Genomic DNA, 22,694 nt, shown 5'->3' with positions numbered 1-22,694 from the left:
CTCTGACACTGCCAAGAAAAAGAAAAAAAATTAATAGGAAGATCTTATCTTTTTTTCCTTATTTCCTTACCTCCTGATTCTAATTCTTTCTGTCAAATCCTTCAGTCTTATCAGTGAGACAGGAGTAAACTCGCACTGCTTCCTCCTTTACTAAAGGGAAGCATTAAACTCCCTCCCTATGCTTCTGAGTACCTTCATAAATCTTCCAGAGCAAAAACCAAATGATAGGGCTGGGGATATAGCTCAGTTGGTAGAGTGCTTACCGCCTATGCACAAGGCCCTGGGTTCAATCCCCAGCACCACAAAAAGAAAGATAGAAAGAAATGATATTAGCCAATAGGGGTAAAGAGAGATATTTTTCCATCCTCCCCCAAGACCTCCCTACTAGGGGCATGGTGTGTGAAATAATTGCAAAAGCTACCCATACCCAGGGTTGTTCCCCCACCCACCAGCAATATCTTTCGCTGGCCCAGAACCTTAGTTGATAGGTTGAAGGACAACATGATCCTAAGGTACAGAGCAGTAAACTCTTGCAGGGTCTTGGCCTAGCAAACTTCCCCTGTCCCTGAAGCCAGCTTGCAGCTTAAATAGCCTTTTAGGATGAGAAGTAAAATGGAATTTGCCAGATCATTGGCCCTGTGACTATGCATTGAAGTTGAACTGAGATTCCAAGGAAGCCTCTCTGGTTTTCCTGGGTGGGGTGAAGGGAACACAACCCACACTGTCTCCTTTATCTTCATTCTGATTTCTGACAATCCAGGAGACCATGGTGAGCCTGAATCTGAAGGAATCTTACCTGAGCTCAGGGCAGCCAGGACAGGTGTGGGGGGCAGAGAACACATCTTCTATTTGGTGGTGTATATATTTAATTCAAGAACTATGGTACTTCTTGAGTCTATGGGGTTTCTTACTCCAGTGTGTCTAATTAATACTTCACATTAGAATTAATGATTATCTGGGATCATAAAGCCCCATTTCCCACTGCCCTGCATGGGTAAGTAATTTCAAATAAAATCCTGTGGTGCAGGAAATAAGGCCTCAGAAGCTGTTTCTGTGTGCCTCCACCTGCAGACTGACTTTGTTTGGCTCCTAGGTAGGAACTCTGGGAGCTATCAGATAAGACAGGTAAAGGCAGATTCTCAGGAAGAAACTCCTCTTGATGGGGAGTTTCTTCTTAAGGTGGGGAAAAGACTAGAAGAAGCTCCACCTCCCACCCAAGGACCATGTGATATGATAGCCAGCAAGAACCATTTCTGAAACTAGGAAAAGAGAGAAGAAAAAAGAGATAGACGGGTGTTTCAGAGCACTTATATTTGCTAAGAAGTGACTGAGATTTAATTCATCAAGTTGATTCACATTGAAACCAGTAGAATGCTGCCCTTCCCTTGTCCCCATCCTCTAGCAAGCAATGCACCATTGCTTATCTGCACCATGACCTCAGAGGGAGTGTGACGCTTCCTCCAGGGCTGCCCTAGCAGGAGTATGCACTTGGCTTTCAGGCTTATGAATGCTGTGCAGGACACACAAGGCAGCTGGGAAGCCCCATGGGAATGCAGTGCTGGGCTCCCAGGACGTTTGCTGGCTCAAGGTGGGCACCGAAGAGAGAATGCTGCCTACGCACTCCCCACGGGGGTTGTCAATGCTTGTCATTGACATCTCTGGTTCCCTCTGAGATTATTGTGCATTTTTTCAGAAGAACTTTAGCAAAGTCCATTTTATTTTCTTGTCTTTCTGGAGAGTGGCTTTGTAAGCAGATGCAGCTCCCATGTTTTCAGAGGCAAGATTCCTTTTTGCAGAGAAATGTGATGTTGTGAAGATCCAGGAACAGACTGTCTCACCCACTTTGCTCTTTGTCTCTCTCCTTTTGTTTATCTTCCCCTTCGCCTCTCACACATCCTTGGCCCCTGACTCTTTAGTGCCCGTCTCTGTGTCTCGTACCTTCGCCTTCAGCAGAGGGGACTCTCTGGCAGGCTCCCCAGGTAAACATGCATGGCGTCTCAGGTCTTCAGATCCAATGTAGTTTGCAGGAGGCCTTTGGTCTCTGTCCCTGTCCTGCATGAGATCTTGTCTCTCCCAACAGGCACTCCCATGTCTACAGCATAGTGCACACACAGTCCAGGCATTTCTGGTTCAATGGCATTATTTATGAATTTCCCTCCCCAGCATGTATCTGTGTATATACATGGGAAGTGGTGGGGGTGAGGATAGTTGTGAGTTTTTCCTTATCATTTTTCTGATTGCAGATTGGAGGGATAGATCTCTGCCTTGAGCTAACCCATCCCTCTTTTACTAGTAATGTACCATGGAATAGTGATATTCCCTCTGACTGTGCTCATAGGATGCTATATGTAAAAATTACAAAACATTTTTTCGTTAGGTTTAACCTCTCATGTTAATTAAGATTGCTGATTTGTTTTTAATCAAGTAAAACCTCATAGAGCTACACAGGAACTTATCGGCTAAATAGAATGTAATGAATCTGAACAAATAGCTGTTTATATTGTTTTCTTCTCCAGAGGTTATTCTCTTAGGCCCACAGAGCAAGTAATGACCAAAGCAGGAATTTATTTGTTCAATTGCCTTGCTGTTAGAAAGCAGTCCAATTTCCTATAGCCTCTACACCTGTGTCCCTTATCCCAATGTGCCATCAGACCCTCAATCATGAAGAATCCAGTTATGTTTTGCTGTCTGGATCGTAGACCCTCAACACTGAAAAGGGCTATGTCCTGAGACCTTAAACCCCGCTGTCTGCAACTTCAGAAGTATTTATGTTGACTTCTTTTTTCTCCCAAATCACATTTTTCCATCAAAAACCATCTGGTTCCCATGTTTATCTGTTCAAGACAAGTTAACCACCTTCTCAAATTTCATCAAAGTTTTCTCTCTCACTTGATGGTGATTTTCCACTAAAGAAATAAAGTTTTCCATGCTCATGCCTTCATGATGAATACCAGGTAGTACAGTCAATGTGAGATGCCAGTCTGGCACCCTTACCAGCTAAGTGGTCTATTCCTGCATGCCTGCAAAATTAGAAATGACCACATCATGGACCATCAAGATCCTTAACATGCGGTGAATCGCAGAGAATGCCAAGAGTATGCTGTGAATGTTCTGCAGGGGACACATTTTTAAAAGATTTTGTACTGAAAGTATCAAAGCAGCGGCATATTTCCCTTTTTTAAATTTTCTCATTTTTTTTTTCATGGCACTGGGGTTTGGACCCAAGAGCACTCAACCACTGAGGTATATCCCCTAGTACCTTTTATTTTTTAGTTTGAGACAAGATCTCTCCAAATTGCACAGGCTGTCTTAAACTTATAATCTTCCTATCTCTGCCCCATGAGTAGCTGGGATTACAGGTGTGCTACACCCTACCTGGCTGTATTTTCTTTTTAAATTAAATTCAGTTAACCAGTATCCTGTTAATTATAATTTCTCAGTTTAAGAAAGGTTAATTCAAGTTCATCAATATTTATTATGACGAACTTCATGGCAACCTAGTCAGAAAGAGATTAAAAATGACTCATTCTTGCTGTGCAGTCACCCCCAGGAGGGGCTGAGTCGTCTTTGACTCTGGCTGGGGACAAAGTCAAACTTTCCCCCCATTCTCTGTGACTTTCAACCTGCCCCCCATTTTCTGTAACTGTGGGTGTTCAAACCATTAGGCAACCCACTGGTACAGAGATGAGAACAAGGTCAACCTTTCTCTGTTCTTGGTTCAGCTCTGCAGGGTGCTGGGTACAGCAGGAAAAAAAAGAAGAAGAAGAAGTAGGGCCTTAACCCCATCTACACAGGAAAAAAAATATATCCTAGAAATTAGTAAGATTTTGAAGTTTTTAAAATAAAATCTATTTTTATTTTATTTGATCCCCACAGTCACCTTGAGAGATATGCAAGAATTATTACTGGAAAATAGTAACTAAGGAAAGAGACTCAGAAATTAAGCTATTGAGTCAGTTTTGTATGTGTAATAAGCACAGAGAGGGGTGAAGACTGAAACCCAAGCCTCAGAACTCCTATTGCCGGGGACCTTTGCACCTCTGAATGTAGACATTTTGCTCCCCCTAGAGGACTGTGACGTATTTGCTTTAGCTATGCTAAGGAACAAGCTGCTCACACTGGATTGAGACCAGGGGTTCTCACACCAAATATTGCAAAACTAAGGAGTGTATGGATTGCAAATCATTACCAATAGGGCATTCTTTTCTATTTGAATCTCAGTTTGAAGAAGGAGAGCCAAGTGGTTTGTAAATTACCTCCAGAGTGTCGTGTAATTAGCCAACTTTGAAAGTGCTTTCATTTTAAAATGAAACTTCTGATTGGTTGTTGTTCCTTTTCCCCAGATTTATTTCTTATTTCTTCTCCTGGTGGTAGTGATAATGTTGAGTTCCCCATTATAGTCTTTTCAAACTCACAATCACAGATACAGAAGAGATGTGGGAACCAAGGGTTCTTTTTCAATGTTCAGTTGTCCATCTATAACACACTCTGAGATCAAAAACGATGGAGTTTTCTTCGTGAATATACAGGGACTTACTAAAAATAATCTTTCTACTTTGCAAAATGTGGCAAGTGGAAATATTCCTTTGGGTTGGCTCTTGCGTAGTAAACATTTGGGAACCATTAAACTCTGTAATGTGAGCGAGTTCATCTGGGATCGTAACTTGGGCTGACTTGCTGAGTTCACATTGAGCTTTGACAGAGGCCTGGCTTTGGGCATTTGGTTGTCTGATGTTGAATACTACCACAGGATGATGAATTTTAATAATCCCAGTTTGTTCTCTTATAAGCCTATGTAATTAAATACCCCTTCCGATTCGGAGAACACAGATGGCCCATGGCACAGTGACCATGACCAAAGGAAGCTGTGCCCCTGATCCCTCACTGATGTTTCAAAAGAAGTAGACAGGCAGCCACTGGGCCCTTCTTTTGCCTCAGATCCTCATACCTAAGGAACAGTCAGGCATTCTAATTCTGTGTCTTGGGTCCTGTTTCCTGGAGAGGGTTGTGAAGGCTCCTTGAATAAGGTGTCACAAGTAAAACAAGAGTCCCAGAGCTTTAAGTTTTGTGGCCCCTGCATATTAGTGCAGAGTGAGATTCCATCTGGCCTCAATTCCAGTGTGAAACCCTTTTCCATCCCACCTCCTCTCCTCCCCCAATTTTACCCCAGTGTCTTTACCTAACCTCAGTAACTTCAAGCTGCCAGCCTGGACACCTATCTCTTGAAGACTAACTACTTAAAGGCTACAAGAATGTGATCTGCCAAACCTCCACAGCAGCTAGGGGTCCAGAGCAAAAAATCCTGCCCACCTACCACCCAGTCACACCAGAGTGTATATTGAAGGTGTATTGTAAGAGCAAGAGCACGCCAGGGACATATTGGCTGCCTGGCTTACCTTCCATTGACAGGTCCTGTGGTGGGTTTTATGCATTGCTGTTCAATCCGTCTTCTTTCAGAAATCCTTGCACTGTACTTAGGATTTTCCTTGTTGCTTCACCCCCCAAGCTGTGCCTCCATGCTCTTCGAAAATGCCAAGGGGAATTATACAACTTGAACTAGTTTGCCATGCTGCTGGGACACTCGTCTGTTACTGATTTCTTCTCTGTTTTTATTAAAAGCATTTCCATTTCCATTTCCCTCGCTCAGAGACCTCTGAGTGTATGTGCACAATTACAAACTGCCGAGTCATCAGCATCCTACCTATTGAGGAATGTCAGGCTTTGGGACATGAGACATTGATCTTGCACAACACTCGGATGAGCCGAGACGTTCTTTGTCACGGAACGAAGGTTCCTTTTTCTTTTAAAATTTTCTTATATAAAGCTGACCTTCATAAGACAGTTGTATTTTTTTGGTATTGGAAACCCTTTGGGATTTTATGAATAAATCTTCAATAGTGTATTTACTTAAAAGAGAGAGAGAGAGAGATGTTTCTCCTTCTAACACAACAGGGAGGTAGCTTGTGTTTGATTTGTGAGTTCTCATGAGTGGCAGGAAGATGGCCTATCTTTTCAGGGTGCCCAGGAGACGATGAGAGCTTTATGGGGAACTGGGATGTAGTTGTCACCTCGGTTTCCAACTAGAAGTGGAAGTGATCATGCAGAAGCTTCTGTGGATGGAAAGAGCGTAGTAGATAAAACAGGGCAGTTTCCCCGCCATCCTCCCTGAGTACATCTTGAGTCATGACATAAGGGACATAGGTATGGACCAGTAGGCGTGGTGTATGTGAGTCCCGTGTCCAGCCAGGCAAAGTGGAGGATGAAGGTGAGATTGGGCTTTCTCAGATAACTGAAACCATAGGCCCTTCTCATGTCCTCTCCCTTAGGTCATGACCAAACTGAGTTGAGGCCAAAATTCACTGGGTCAGGGTCCAATTTTCCAGACTCCACTCATAAGCCAAAGAAACTGCTCTCCTGGGAGGCTGCCAGCCCACTTCCACAGCTACCCTGGAGGAGAGAACACCGACTTTCTTAGCCAGCCATCACTCTGAACACCCAAAAATGTGTCTAGCCAAGCCAGAACTCATCAATTTGTTTTCAAGGCACCAGGACCAAGAATGGAGTGCCCCAGTGTCTGCCCAACACTATCACCACCTACCCTTCTTGGTGCTTCACTATGTACTCTGTGGCACTGGGTCTGTCCTGTCAGTCCTCAGGCCCTCTGAAGGAGGGCCTGGTGCCCCTCACCCAGTGGATAAGCAGGCCCTTCACATCAACTCAGGACTCCTGATTTACAAGCTGCTCTTAAACAGACAAACAAACAGAGTCCTTCCCCTGTTGCCTCCCCCTCAAGTTACTGGGCCAACGCCTGAGGCTTCTTGGATTCTGGTTACACACAATTTAACTCTGTACAGCTGTGTTCCTGGTGTCCTGCTCCCACCCCAGCTTCCTGGAAAGGTCAGTTTCCCCAGAATGACTCTGTCCTTCAGAGAAAAGGCTTTCCAACTCCAGGATGACTTGAGAACTCTGAAATCTTTTTTAAAAACAAAGCAAAATTTATATTCTAAATTAAGACTCCTCAAAGAAACAGATTTGTTCATTCCATAAATTTTCCTTGAATATCTCCCCCAGGCCTGGCACCGGCTAGGTAGGCACTACACTGTTACTGATCAGAAAGGACAGGATCTCTGCACTCAAGAATCGAGAGCTAAGTAGACCTGATGTATAAGTATAAATGTGTAATTAACTAAATGCTTGAAGGAATGACAGGGGCAGTGAAAGAAGAAAACGGGAATCTTCAAAGGATGGCCAGACAAGGTCTTCAGAGAAGACGGCAGCGTCTCAGTGACAGCCAGGGCCTGAGAAACAAGCAGCCTTGGCAGTGGGTGGGGGGATGGGGGGATCTGCTGAGGTGGGAGAAGCTTGCATGGTTGAAGAGGCCCAAAGACCAGGGGCTAGAGCAAAGCAGGGGAGGGGAAGGGCCGCCGAGAGGAGACCCGGGCAAGAAAGCAAGGACCAAGTCTGGGGTCTTCAGGTGCCACAGCGAGAAGTTTGGGTTTATTCAGATAAAATAGGAAGCTAATTTGTGTTTTAAAAATATGATTCTGACAGCTGAGGTGAAAACAGAACCCAGTGGTCCCTTTCATCTGCAGTTTCTCTGTGCACCATTTCATTTACTCAGTCCATAAATATTAAATGGAAAATTCTAGAAATAAACAATTCACAAGTTTTAAATAACTTTCATCATAGACTATTATTATAATTGTTCTATTTTATGGGTTAATAAATGGAGATAACTGCTAATCTCTTATTGAATCTAATTTATAAATTAAACTTTATCATGAGTGTGTATGTATAGGACAAAACATGGCATTTATCAGGTTTGGTACCATTGGTAGTTTCAGGCATCCACTGGAGGTCTTGGGATGTATCCCCCTCAGATAAGGGGGATGACTGTAAAAGATGATAAGCGGGGAGATGAGAGTGTGGTCCAGGTGAAGGTGTTGGAAACTGGGCTTTACTGGAGAGAGATTAATGAGATGGACTTGTGTTGGAAATGAAGATGGCAGGAGTCAGGGGTGACTCCCAGGTTTCTGAGTTAACAAAAGCACATAGGTGAATGACATTCACTGAGAATTGTAAGATGGAAGTGGAATCCTTCATTCTAAGGCATACTAAGGCAGTAATTATTATGGTTCTAACAAGAAAATGATCAACCTATTGTTATTTTAATCTTCCTGCTACATAGTTTGCCAGACAATAACAGTTTGGCAGCTAAACAGATTGTCAGCCGCCGTGACTCACTCCAAATAGGTTCTATTCAAGTATTTTGATTGATAGCAGCATTGTTTCAAGAGACAGAATTAAATCCCCATATTCTCTGAAGAATTTGGTTCTTCATTTGAGACCCCCTGAACTAAATCTATCTTAGAAGAGATGTACAGCTTCCTGTTCCCCATTTTTGAAAGTACACAGTGATTAGTTGGGAAGTGGAGGCGGGTGCTTCACAGTCTGTCACTGGGGTTGTTCTATGTTCCAGGTAATGCTAGGGTCACCTTCGGCATTCTCTTCCATTGATCTTGGGGAGGGTAGCTCACAGAGTCCATTTTGAAACCAAGTGACATGGTATTCATTGAACTTTCCCAAAAAGTATTTCTTAAAAATGTAAAAACAAGCTGATTGAATATTAAGGTCTTGGCTAGAAAGCCTGTGGATTATCCCAGTCCACACACAGGCCTGTGCAACAACAAGCCCTGTCCAGACCCACACTTTCAAGGGCCCCACTTTGGCCCTTATCAGTCTTGTCCCTCTAGGGAGGCAAGGAGTTCACAGGCTAAGGATGTGCCACCCAGAGCCTATGTTCTTCCTGCTTCCAAGTTTCAGATACCCAGGATCCCAGAATTCCCCACCCAAACAGTCGTGGGGATAGTGAGTAGGTCCAGAAACCCTAGGGCAAGGGGCAGGCTCTCCCTCTATTCAACTATAAAACTCCAAGGAGACAAACTGGCCTTACAGATTGCTATGAACATTTGTCAAGGACAAGGATACAACATTTCAACAGTTTAGTCATGTGTCTTATGATTTGTAAATATCGGTATTGTTTGTGGGCCTCTGTACTCTTGTCCTAGGCCCTGCTAACGTTGGGGCAGACCTTGAGTTAACCCCAATAAAACGTATCCCCACAAGAAGAAGTGGCTGTCCATGCTGTGACAGATGGTTTGAGGGCAAACCTAAGGCCTTGGCCTTTCCTAAATAAGGGATTACATACAGGGCCTCACCACAGTAGAGGGGCTCATGGGCTGGGACAGCAAACCATGCTCACAGCACTTCATGCATTTGGGGGTCCTCCTGCCCCCGCCCTGAAAACAAGATCTAGGAAAGGCAGTAGACCTCCATCTGCCTGCTGCTCCGGGAAATAAATGCCCCAGCTCTTCATTCACGAGGTCATGGGGGTAGGATTTGTTTCTCCCAGGAACCCACACCAGCAAAGCAGCTCAGCTCCATCCTGGACTGATGGGAAAGTGAGATCACCTTCCCACCACCTGGAATTACCATTTGCCTCATAGTCCCATGGGACCTCAGTGAACAGCACCTTTCTCTCTCTCCCTCTTTCCATTCCTTCTCCTTTCTCCCCACCCACCCACCCCTCCTTGTCTTTTCTCTCCTCTCCTCCTTCCTCACCATCTGCAGTAAACCGGTCCCCTTCTCGCTGCAGCGGCTTGAATCGCTCTGAGTCTCCAAATCGAGAGCGCAGTGACTTTGGTGGGAGCAACACCCAGCTGTACAGCAGCAGCAACAACCTGTACACGCCCGACTACTCCGTCCACATTCTCAGCGATGTGCAGTTTGTGAAGGTAACTCCCCCCGGGGGGGCAGTACCTGTCCCTCTCCCAGTGGGCAGGGTCAGCTGGGGGAGCTGGACCAGGAGTCCCCCAGGCTCAGGCATAATATGCATCCCAGTCTCCCTATTCCAGCATAATGCTGCATGGCAGCTCCTTGGCTTTATAAAGACCCTGCTCTCAGGGAGCTTTATTGTGGTTGTCACTTTTGAAAGATCTCCTGATCCCTGTTTTTCATATGGAGAAACTGAGGCACAAAGCGATGCGAAATCAGCTTTGCCTGAGACAGAACTATTTCCTTTGGATCCCCTACCACTGACACCAGGTTAATTTCACTCATTTTTTTTTTCAAGATCAATTTGCAGGTGATTTATAAGCCAAGTGTTTAGAAGAAACTGTGCTGTTTTTATATGATAATATATTTATAGGTATAATAGTATATTTTTGCAACTAAATATTTAAAGTGTGTGTTAACGGGAAATCCCTTGTAAGAACAATTAACATCAGCTTAGCTTCACTGAGCTATTAAGAAACCCCCCTCTGCACAGGCTGCCGGGTGAGGCAGCCGTGCTCCTTGCCGTGCAGTTAAGAGGAGGGAGCTATTTCTTCATACCTTTCATGGGGGTTGGTACTATACAGAAGTCTTTTAAATTATCCTCCTTTCTCTTGCTTCACTAGGTTTTATTGTTTTGTTTTTCTAGCATTCAGCAAACAATTACAAACTTTGGACTGAGATCTTGGCTAAAGTCCCACTTATCCCAGTCCAACAAAACACTCAGTGAGTCCACTTGGTAATGTTGTCCCAGTGTTGGGCTGGATGGGAAGGGTACTGAAGTCACACGAATGGGAGAAGTTCCTTTCCGAGTGTCCAGAACACCCACCCTGATTATTTGGAATGGTGTGTGCTGGCTGGCTAGCTGGGTTCCGGAACTCTGCCAACACCCTGAACTAACACATCAGCGGATAAACATAGCCATGAAAAGAAGTACCCATGGGCAGTGACTAATGGAAAAGGGGTTGGGATATTAACTATTGTGTGTGGGGGGTGGGGTGCAAGAAACTTTACTGAGTCCTTTGAATTATCCTTGCCCTCTCCTGCCAGCCTGTGAGGTAGGGACTCCTGTCACTCCCACTGTACTGATAAGGAAATTGAGGCTTGAAGAGCATAGGATGCTGTGGCTTTAGGGAGAGTTGTAGGAAATCAGAGGCAGAGAGAGGTGACGGAGAACCAGCTGAGCAGTACTCACAGGTGCGTGTGATGACCTTTAACAAGTCTAATGAGACTAGCAGGTTAAACCTTAAAAAGCCATAGCTCCTGACTCTGCTCCTGGTGGCTTCCAGGCTATAAGGCTTTTCATAGTTACTGCAGACAGTTCTTGGAGGTGGAGTAGGGGAAATGGAAGAAGGGAATTCTTAATGTGCCAGCTTTTATTGGTTTCTATGGGGCATGGCTTGTAGGAAAAGGAAGGGAAAGCCAAATATAAGTATGTGATTCAATAAATATCTAATCAACATCCTCTCTGCACTTGTCACTGAGAAACTGGCAAAGACAGCAAGTGGCTGCCATTCTGGAGCTTATGTGACAATAGGGGAAGAAAATGATAGACAGGGACCCCATAAATAACCTAGGGGAGTTCAGGTCGAAATAAAAGCCATGAAGGAAATAGGGTTGTGGGTAAACAGTGATCTTCAGGGGAGACCAGAGAACAGAGGAGGCCTCTGCTTTTGAAATGGCTATCAGAGCAGGCCGAGAAAAGGACACTTTTGCTGAGGCTTGACAAGGGAGGTGAGGAGAATGTTCAAGATGAAAACAAGAGACAGGGAGAAGTTTTGTAGGTGGAAGATCTGAGAGCTGGCCCGTAGTGAGCAAGTACATTGGGAATTTTTGTTAACTTTATTTCTTGGGTCTTTCCAATTGTCACAGTCATGTCAGTATGCTATAAGAAATTACAATTGACTGGGTGACTTAAAGAAAGAAAAAAAAAATTTTTTTTTTTTTTTTTTTTTTTTTGTCACACTGTTCTGGAGGCTGGGAAGTCCCAGACCAAGGTGCCAGCAGATCTAGCCTTCTCACTGTGTCCTCACGTGATGGAAAGCAGAAAAAGGAAAGGAGGCACCTTCTTCTTAGAGGGCACTCATCCCACCCATGAGGCTCCACCTCAGGACCTAGTTACCTTTCAAGGCCCCACTTCCAAATAATCTCAAATGGGGAATTGGGTTTCAACAGAGACGTTCTTTTTGGAGTAGGAGGAGACACAAACATCCAGACCATAACATCATTTACATCCTAAGTTCAGAAAGTCATACGATTTTCCAAGACATTACTAGACTTGCATAGGTTGGAGAGTACTTTGGGGAGGTTGGTTTTGTCCCCTCCTCAAGGAGGAATGTGCTCTGACAAATACCTTGCAAGAAGCTGGAAGGATTTTCGTAACACTTACAAATGACCCTGTATCTCCACCCCTAGAACATAAGAAAAGGAATAGTCTACAAATAACAAGGATGTGAGACAGCAGTAGTATTGGGAAACCTCAAATAAGAGGGCCCTTCTCGATCAGGTGTTTGTCCTTTTGTTAGATCAAAGGGCCTTGCTGTGATCTGAGCCTACCCACGCATCTTGAAGTTGAGCACATTAGCCAATTAAAGCATATTCAGAAACCTCTTCAAACTTGTGGCTTCCTTCCCTTAAAAACTTTGACTATAATTGTAGTCCTACACAGGGGAACTTTGTGAGTTCAGAGCTCTTGTTTTAACACATGTGTTTGTTTTGGTTTGATTTTTCTCTTTTGATTTTTAATAAAAAATACCTTATATAAAGATGCAAATCACCTCCTCTTGATTTAATTGGCTTTGTCAGGGCCATTGTTTAGGCTTCCTCCTTTTGTACTCCAAGAAGAGTTTTGAGAAATGTTTTCCCTGCCCAAGCCCCTGCTGCTGGCTGCAGGAAGGGTCCATGGGGGCTCTCTGAGTCCAATGAACTGAAATTCCAGAAGTGTCAAAATCCAGGAGTGATTTGATTTCAAGATAAGTTACAAAATTAAATAGAAAGGTGCATCTAGTGATTATCTGGGAAAAGTTTTAAACACAGCCATGACTAATAGTAATTAATGAACTGACATGTTACTCAATGGAGGGTTCTTATCTCATACATTCAAAGAATGAAGTATGCAAAAGTCTGAGGGTGAGAATTCAGTAGCACATTTATTAGAAACAAGCAAGGAAAGCTCCCACAGCATGGAAGAGGTCCCTCTGAGAGTACTGTTGGGGCCTTTCTGCCTGGGGGCTTTATAGTGTTTTGGTGAGAAACTAATCTTTCATTGGGGAGTTGACTGTTCTCTTTCTCTGGCTCAATCGAAGGTGTACAATTTTAATCTCTTGTTCCCATAATGGGATGATCTAATGTGTTTGTTAAGCTGAGTTTGTCCTGTATTTGTTCCTTAAAACAAAAGAATTACTTGGGTTTAAAACAACTCTTTGGAGTTGACTAATGTTAGGGTAGTGAAGGAAGCCTGGGGCAGCAACAAATGTCTGGGCATCCGGGTGTGAGTGGGGCCTTCCAATTAGGCAGCCAAAAACAAAAAAAGAAGCTTCAGTCTGGGGTTTTAATCTGGGGTGGTGGTCCTGCCTCTGTTGATGAAGTTATGAAGGTACCAAAGAACCCTTATGAGGAGATATGTATATATCTAAAATATATATTATATATCTATATATATAATATATACATATTATATATATATAATGTAGTGTAAGTATTATTATAAACTAAGAATATTTGGCAGTTGTCTTACGGTCTGGATTGTGTGATTTGACCAAAATACCCCATCACCATCTGGTGGCGGGATCCCTATATTGCAGGATTGTATTTAGAGGGAGAAATAAACCACGTGAAAGTTGAAAGTTCAAACAAAACATCCTAAAATTACAGGAGACATCACACACTAGCCTCAAGGTTAACTTCTCCAGCAACTCAGCTGCCAAGTCAAAATGTTCAAAAAGGTTAACCTTATTTTTTGTTAATTTCTAGATAAGCAGACCTACTTGTCCTTTGTAATTCAGAGCTTGCTTCAAGAAAAAAAAAATTTTTTTTTTTTAGTTGTAGATGGACACCATACCTTTACTTTATTTATATATTTATATATTTTTGTGTGGTGCTGAGGATCAAACCAGTGCCTCACACATGTGAGGTGTCCTCAAGAACACTGAACTGGGCTGGGTTGTGGCTCAGGGGTAAAGCACTTGCCTAACTCATGTGAGGCACTGGGTTCGATCCCTCATGCCACATAAAAATACTAAATAAAGGTATTGTGTCCACCTACAACTAAATATATATATATGTTATATATATATATTTATATATATATATATATATACACACACACACATACATACATATATACATATATATACATATATATTTTTTAAAAAAGAATACTGGGGGCTGGCATTGTGGCTCAATGGTAGAGTGCTTACCTAGCATGTGTGAGGCACTGGGTTCGATCCCCAGCACCACTTAAAATTAAAACAAATAAAATAAAGGTATTATGTCCATATACAACTTAAAAAAAAAAAAGAACACTGAACCAACCTGTTGAAGACTTTGGACAAATGCCAGCATTTATAAAGCATAGAACCTACAGTTTTGAACTGAAAAATATCAACACCAGTTACTAACATTCTGCTACTTTATCCTTTAAATTCCTCGGAGGGAAAAAACAAAAAACTTGAGTGGGACCTGTGTCTGATTTTAAGTAGGTCTCAAGTCCTTGGTTTCTATCTCCAGCAGCATTAGCATCACCGGGATCTTTGTTTGAAATGCAAATTCTGTTTCTACCTCAGACCAAGGGAATTAGAAACTGTTAGGCTCAGCAATCTTATTTAACAAGCCCTTCAAGTGGTTCTGATGCTGAAGTTTGAGAGTCACTGATTTTGGACAGTTTTACATAAACTGTGTGCTATGATTTGGGTTTGGCTTGGGGTATCCCTCAAAGCTTCATGTGCTGGAACCTTGATCCCCAATGTAATGTATTGAGAGGTGGTGGACTTTTTTTAAAAGGTGGGGCCTAGTGGAAAGTGATTAGGAAATGGGGTTACCACCCATGGAAGGGATTAATGTAGGACTCTCTCAGGATGGGTTATTTTCTGTGAGAGCAAGTTGTATTAAGGCAAGATCACACCATGTGCTTGGCCCCTTGTGTACTCAGCCATTTTCCTTTCTGCTTCTCTACCAAATTGTGAAGTAGCCAGGGAATCCCTTGCTAGATGCCAGCACCATGCTGTTTGGACTTTCCAGCCACCAGAACATTGAACTAAATAAACCTCTTTTCTTTATAAAGTATCCAGACTTAGGTATTCTATTATAGCAACACAAAATAAACTTAGTCTTCTTCAGATGCACTATAAAGTGTGAAGCTAATAAAAATGAACAGTGGGGACTGGTGGCAAACAGACAGCCCCATGTTGCAGCTGCTGGGCTGGTACAGCTTTGGTAAGACCCCTAGTTCACATATCTCAGGGGTTCCAAGTACCCCAAAGGAGTAACTAGTGAGCTCAGGAAAGCTGGCTGCATCCAGGGAAGTACTCTGTTCAGTTCTGCTGAGCTTCTGCTTGCTTCCTTCCAGGTCACACGACAGCAGTACCAGAACGCACTCACAGCCTGCCACATGGACAGCTCGCCCCAGTCTCCAGACATGGAGGCCTTCACTGACGGAGACTCCACCAAGGCTCCCACAACCCGGGGCACACCCCAAACCCCCAAGGATGACCCTGCCCTCACGCTCCTGAACCACAGGACCAGCCTGCCATGTAAGTCAATCGGGTAGATGGGCTGGGCTTCTGTGGGGTGAGGATGGCCCTGCCTTCCATCCCTTAGGCCTGCTCAGGGTTGCCATCTTCTGCCTCCCAAAGCCCCAGGTGCCCTCCAAGGCAGAGAGGTGATATGCTCACTGTATTCCCCAGGCAGCCGCTCTGATGGGCTGAGAAGCCCTGGCGAGGTGGTGTACCTGAGGATGGAGGAGATGTCCTTCACCCAAGAAGAAATGACTGACTTCGAGGAGCAGAGGACACAGCAACTCTCCCTGTCTCCTGCAGCCGTTCCCACAACAGCAGGTCAGGGAGGGGCCCCCAGGAGCAAGGGGGATCGCTGCCTCTGCCCCCAGGGGACTAGGATGACCAGGGGCAAGCTGGGTGAGGGGAGCTCTAGGACCCCAGCCCCTGAACCAAACTCTCTCCTCCTTACACAACCATGAAGGAAACACTGACACAGAGCACCTGCCATGCCAGCCTGGCCTAATTCATTCTCCCAGGAAAACCTGCCTGGACTCAGACCCTGCCTCCTTTATTTAGGAACTTTGCAATTTTAGGCAAGTTGTAAAAGATTCCTTTTTTTTATCATAGTAGATATAAATTGTAGTAGCTATTTCATAAAGTAGCTTTGTAAAAATGAGATAATGAACATATCTAAAGAGCACACCAGGGTGTTTCCATAAATATTAGGTTGTTATTATTAGACCCGCCTTACAGATTAGGAAATGACATTAGTCATCAACCTTGCTGAGCGGACTCTTCCCTTCCTTTGTTCCTGAGGTTTCCAGTTCTATCACCCCCCTTTGACAAGCTCCCAGTGTCCCTGCAGTCCTGTGATCCTTCTGTGCTTGCCTCACCAAGTTTGCAGCATCCCCTCCCCACCCCAGGCCAACAGTTCCTCTCCTGCTCCTTGAGACTACCCCAGTTTGCAGTGCTAGAGACCTATCAGTCCAAAGCAATGACCTGAAAAGGCATATCAGTTTTTAAGGTCAATGAGATCATGAACACTAACCTGGAAAATCTGGGACATACGTAGTTACCAGTCTAGGACCTGAATTTAGAAGTGTTGTTCTTTTTCTCCCCCAAACATCAAATTTACTAGCTAAAGCATGTAGCTAGAAAACGTAGCAAAGAAATAAGTATGGAGGCAATGGAGGGTTTGGAGAACATCTAGTCCACCATCTTGGGGTGACACATGAGAACCCCTGAGGCCCAGGTGAAGGGAATGACTCACACCTATCCACATGCTGCACCATCAGCCCCACAACTTCGGGTGCAGTGCAGTTGCCAGCACAGCACCCCACTTCCCCAGCTCCATTCCTATTGCATTGATAGGAAGGCTTGGACCCCTTCTCTGCTCTGGGATTCCATGGCTCTCTGAATAACCACTGGTCATGAGGGAGAATCCAGGGGCATGTGTCCAGTTGTTAGTGAGCCCTGTAGTTGTCTAGGGTTTGTGCAAGTGGAGGAGGTTGTCCTCCCCGTCTTCAAATGTGTTTGAGGAGGGAATAATTTCTGACTTGGCATGGAATGTTGGATTCCTGTGCCTATTCTCCGTCTCTTTGCTCCCTTTGTGGCACTGAAAAGCCTCTTGCTAACTAACAGAGCCAACACCTTTCTTGGGATCCCTCCTTTGTCACACCTACCCAGTCTTGGTTCTTGTCTTAAAGCTGAGGGACATTACCCAGAATCCTCCAGCCTTGATCCCTGAATGTGGAGGTTGACTTGAGTTCACTCTCATTTCTTTTCTCTCAGCATCAGATAATGAATGTTGTAATATCAACCTGGACACAGAGACCAGCCCTTGCAGTAGTGACTTTGAGGAAACCATGGGCAAGAAGCTGCTGAGAACCTTAAGTGAGTATCTCCTCATCCAGACCTAAGCCACGCTGCAGTTTAGTAGGAAAACATACTGGGATCTCCCTCCCAAAGAAGCCATTGACTCCAAGGCAGTACAGTTGTGGAAATCCATAATAGGGCTCAGGTCAGTATTGTACCTTGGTAGTGTAGGAATCCATCCCATTTAGTTGGTGGTCGTCTAGGTCAGGAGTCTGCAGACCAGGCTCCTGGGTTAAATTTTGACCTCCCACCTTCACTTGTTTAAAAAAAAAAAAAGACTCATTGGATCATAGACCCTTTGTTTCTAGTGGCCACTGTGGCAAGGGTGAAGGTTGAATAGTTGTGACAGGAGTCTGTAAGGTTCGGTTCACAAAGTCTATAATAATTACCATGTAATCCTTTAAAGAAAAACTTTGTGTTCAAGAGATTCCATAAAAGGAGTAGCAGGTATGAAGATTAGTTCAGGGAATGGACCAAGAATTTCTTATCTTCCATAAGTGGACATCAAGGCAGAGAGAACAACGTGAAAATAATCCTTCCAAAAACAACAGAGCTGGAAAAAATGATTCGTCCATCCTTGAGGGAGATTATGTAATTACCCCCACCTTCCCCAGTGCTGAACTAGAGTTCCTGGGGGGTCACTCTCAGTTGTGCCCACCAACCAGGGCTCCTGGAACATCCATACTGTGTGACCAGTCCTCTCTAAGCCAGTGTGTCTGGAAGTAACTAGGGCTGGACTTTCTGGGGAAGAAAGGCACAATGTCAAGGTGTTACATGGGCTTCATTTACCCAATCCCCTCCAAGAAATGTCCATTGTAGGCAATAGTTGGGCTTGTGGCTTTTCAGAAATGTCACTTTATGTGGAAGGTACATCCTAATCCTTCAAGATTTAAATATACTGATATCAGCACCAGGATAGAATGCAGATGAGTGTCAGCCAAACTTCAAGGGCTTTATCTCCATTTATGCTTCTATTTTGAAGAAAGCTCAGGCCACTGAGGGAGAATGAATGCCCTTCGGGCCTGCAGATTCAGACTCACAGACTGTGTTTTTCAGGTGGTCGAAAAAGGAAGAGGTCAGCAGATGGGGAGAGAACCTCTGAGGAAAACTCCAATTTAACACCTCTGATCACATGACCAGACAAAGAGCGTTTGCTGGATGTGTGAGAGTCCAGGGCTTTGGGGGAAGGCCGGCCCTGCCCATCATCTGCTTCCCCCAGGGCCTCCCGCAGGTGACAGAGCATTTCTGCCTTCCTTTCCACCTCTTCACCCCTAGCTGTCGTTTTTTTTTTTTTTTTTTTTTGGCAGATTTTTCCTTGTTGCCTCCAGTTTGACTCAGAGCCTTGACAGAAGAAGGTGCCTCTAATGGAACATGCTAGAAATGGTCTTGTCCATAGCACAGTCTGGGAGATGACCTCCAAGCTGACAATGCCACTCTGGGACCCCTGACATTCTTCTTTGTTCTTTGGGATCCCCTGTGCCATAGCAGACCCATGTCTTGGGGTTCACCATTCTTTCCTCCAGAAAAAAATGATAACTTCGTGCCATATCTCATGCTTAGCTTAACTCAGAAGGTGCCACTGGCAGATAGGCACAAAGGAGGCTGGAGTAGCAGGTATGAAGATTAGTTCAGGGAATGGACCAATAATTTCTCCAGAACTTTGGAGAATGGGACTCAGCTGTGTTGGGCTGTGATTAATGTTACAGCACAGAAAATTGTCAGTGACTGTTCCTATTAGATAGCAGCTTCACAGCCTGGAGACGTGTGTCTCAGCTGGACTGGAAAGAATGTAAGATGGAATCTCAAGTCACTGTTTTTCCCAGGGACACATCTGTTTTGGCTCCCAATCCACAGGCATTAATCGACCAATGAATCTGCTCTGGAAGAGGAGGAGCAGTGAATGGAGAAAGCCAACTGGGAGCCAGAGATGGAATTTCAGGTTTTAAGTGAAAAAAAGAAAAACGAAACAGAAAACTGATATGGAAAAGTTCTAAGCTATTAAAGCAAGTTTAGCCATGACAAACCAAAGAGTGCCCAGGTCAGCCAAGAAGGATGTATGTGCGCATGGGACTTCAGTGTGCATTACACAGGAATGTTGAAGAATCACTCTTCTTCTTCATCCATTTCCCCCACCCCTTACTAAACACTGGCAGGTCGCTAAGTGTACTTTATTCCAAGAACTTAACTACACCTGGGTTTTCTCCTGAATGTTGGGGCACGTGCAGTTCTAAGGAGAACCACAAGGTGGAAGAATGACTGCACATACCCACTTCCAAGTTGTGATCAGGAATCACCACAAGCTTAGGAAAATCTTGGAAGTAAGTGCAGTTTGTCTGTGGGGCACCTGTCTGCCTTTCCAATCTATTCCCCACCCATTCGAAAGCCCTTAGTTAGGGCCCAATGATCTTGTGCTGCCTGATGAATATTCAAACCATTCCCAAGCATTTCCCTGTTGCACACCATTCAAGCCTCCCTCCCCTTTCTCCAAACCACCACTCCCTCTCTACACCCAGTCAATCAGTTTCCTGGGAAGTAGGAGACCAGCAATTCCTCTGGGTTATTTGCATCTCAAAGGAAAATGCTTACCCACAGGAACCTTTGACTCAGGAGTTCTTAACCTGGGGTCCATCACCCCAGGGAGGTCCATTGCTGGACTTCAGAAGGTTCCTGAAACCTTCAGAAGGTCTTAAAACTGTCAGAATTTAGTGTATGTGTTCTCATGTTTTCCAGAGAGTTGAAAGTTTTCATAAGCTTAAACTTCTCAAAGTTCTCAGACCCACAAGGGTTAAAAAATAAAAATTAAAAAACTATTTTCAATAGTGGAACTTTCAGCCCAGCCTTTCTGCAATGCAGAGTGAATACTGGGCAGTTCATTTTTAATTATAAGTGGTCTTCTCCAGTGTCCCTCAATTGATGGGAAAGGCTGGCATCTACCAAGAAGCAGGAGTCCTCAAAAATTCACACCCTAAAGTATTATACAACCTCCATCCCACATAACTTTGGCCTATCACCCCCCACCAAACCAGAACAGGTATTGCAGACCGGAGGACCACAGCATGTGGGAGTAAAGAATTGAGCTGGAGTTGCCTCTTCCAGCAAAGCATTACTGACTTTGACACACCCCTGGCCTGGCCTGGCCTGGCTGGAGGCTCAGCATGCATGTGTTCTCTTGCTAACTCCACAGCCACCTACTCCTCACCTGCTCTTGCCTGGTTGGAACAGAGAGGGTAAGCCCTCAGTGCTGCCTCAGACCCAGACTGTTTATAGTGAGTTTTGAGCAAGAACTGCCATCCTGCAGTCTTCTTGCCCAGCTGGCCACTGGCCCACAGGGGCCTACCTGGCCAGACTTCCACCAGGCTCAGCCCACTCCTGTTGCTTTGTACCTATCCCTTGGCAGAACCCCTGAGGAGCTTGTCACCACTCCTCTCCCTATCCCCACCCCCAAGTATTTTCTTCAGGTTAAAAAAAAAAAAAAAGATTTTAAAATAAAGCATTTATGAAGGCTCAATAAATTGTAAATAATTTTTAAATAAAATGAAAATGCATTTCCTGGAATGTGGCTGTTTTCTTTGCCCCTGGAAATGGAGTTCAAAGTGGCTTCACTTGAGCTGCGGGTTGGATGGTGCACAAGTGTAACTAACTCTACCTCTGGCTACCTGCTGACAAGGGCACCTCTCAAGGCCAGGAGTGAGGCTGAGGAAGGTCACTGGGAAGCCCTGGTGCTCTACTCTGAGAAGCAGGTAGATGATTTTGCAGAAGCAAATGGCAGATAGAGGAAGTAAAACCCAGACAAGAAAGGAGCACTAAAAGGATGAGGAGAGCTGGCATGTGGTGGTGAGGCACTGTTGTGGGAGCTCTCCAAGTTCAAGGTCCTGGGTGCGGATGCAGACAACCTCCAGGCTATGCACTGGTCATCCTGGCTTGCCTCTGCAGACCCTTCAGGAAGGAGTCAAAGTGGCACAACTCCAGCCATTTCCAGCCCAAGGCTGGGGGAAGGACCAGGGGAGCAGCGGGCCAGACCTGTCAGTGAGTTGTAAATCAGTGCAGGAAGGCAAGAGGCCAGAAGAGATGTCCCTGGGCACTGAATGGAAAGCTGAAATCTGTTCATTTTTTCAACCAGCAAACAAGACAGTGGATGACCTGTGCCCGAACAAGCTTGGCCTACGCCAGGAACCTTGATGAAGGCTCTTCATTTCATTAACAGTAATGATGAATTACAGTATCAACTATTTTACTTTGGGCTTTAGGTATCCATTGCCTCACTTCTTTCTCCATGGTGCTCCTGAGAGATTGGATGACTCAGAGGTCCGAGTGCCCTGCTCATGTACAGGGACCATCTGCTTAGTAGTCCTGCATCTGACCTTCACCACACACAGCCCTGAGAAGTCCTGCAGCTTTCCCCAGACTTACACAGAGCCCTGGACAGAGTGGGGGATATACTGACCAAAATATAGGTTAGAATTAAGAAAACCAAACTCCCATTGAGACTGGGCTTTTAAAAATTTTTTTTAATAATAACATTTTAGCACTTTGGTACGGACACTTAGGCTTAAAGCAGTTTCTTAATGATTTTTAATGATTTGAGCAAGAGAAATTAAACACTAAGATTTGGTTGGGTAGGACTGTATTCTGGAGGGCCACAAATGATTTTAATATCAACTTTCCTTGCTCCCAAGAACCAAGTTCTGCCTGTACTGTCATCCCCATGCAGGATGGGTTAAAGCCACATTTGGAGAAAATGATAGAAGACTGACAGAAGGTAGACTCATTCAACATCTATTTTGGCTCCTTCCCCTACAAATCATAAGCATCTTTAAAGTGGAAGAACAAATGTTGGTAAAAGGGAAATGAGAACTGAACGCACGAAGATGACAGCATCTGATCACTTTCAGTCCATCCCTATCCACCAGGCCAGTCACACACCTGCAGGTGATGCCAGCCAGATGCTGAAGGATCCAAAAACTATAGCCTGTTGAGAAATGCTGAAGAATGAGGGGAGAGGGGGCTCATGTGGAAAAGCAGAAACAAGGAATGAATGCTACTTTCACATACTTGAAACGTCATCCATTACAAATGCCAGTAGACTCACTGTGGTTAAAAGCAGGGGAATAGGACAAATATGAATCAAATTCTGGTTCAAGGCAAAAGATCCTTTTAACCAAGGTCTCCATCAACAGAACAGGATGCCTCACCAAGTATGGAAGGAATCCACCACCACCCCAGGTGGAATGAGTCAGGGACAATACAGAAGAGAATATTTCACAGGGGGACAAA

The 22,694-nt window shown here is 44.5% G+C and overlaps 1 protein-coding gene across 1 annotated transcript in view; it reads left to right on the top strand.

The window, feature by feature from the left end:
- Cnnm1 (cyclin and CBS domain divalent metal cation transport mediator 1) overlaps window positions 1-18,556 on the top strand; it is a 56,136-nt gene extending 37,580 nt beyond the window's left edge. The window contains exons 8-13 of the mRNA XM_034635846.2: window positions 1,917-1,979; window positions 9,631-9,794; window positions 15,398-15,581; window positions 15,735-15,884; window positions 17,337-17,438; window positions 18,477-18,556. Of these exons, the coding sequence (XP_034491737.2) occupies window positions 1,917-1,979; window positions 9,631-9,794; window positions 15,398-15,581; window positions 15,735-15,884; window positions 17,337-17,438; window positions 18,477-18,556 (743 nt within the window). The remainder of the gene's footprint in view (window positions 1-1,916; window positions 1,980-9,630; window positions 9,795-15,397; window positions 15,582-15,734; window positions 15,885-17,336; window positions 17,439-18,476) is intronic.
- The last annotated feature ends 4,138 nt before the right edge of the window (window positions 18,557-22,694 follow it).

Source organism: Marmota flaviventris, chromosome 4 (assembly GCF_047511675.1).
Source record: "Marmota flaviventris isolate mMarFla1 chromosome 4, mMarFla1.hap1, whole genome shotgun sequence".
NCBI classification, from domain to species: Eukaryota; Metazoa; Chordata; class Mammalia; order Rodentia; family Sciuridae; genus Marmota; species Marmota flaviventris.
This window is presented reverse-complemented; position numbering and strand designations above follow the sequence as displayed.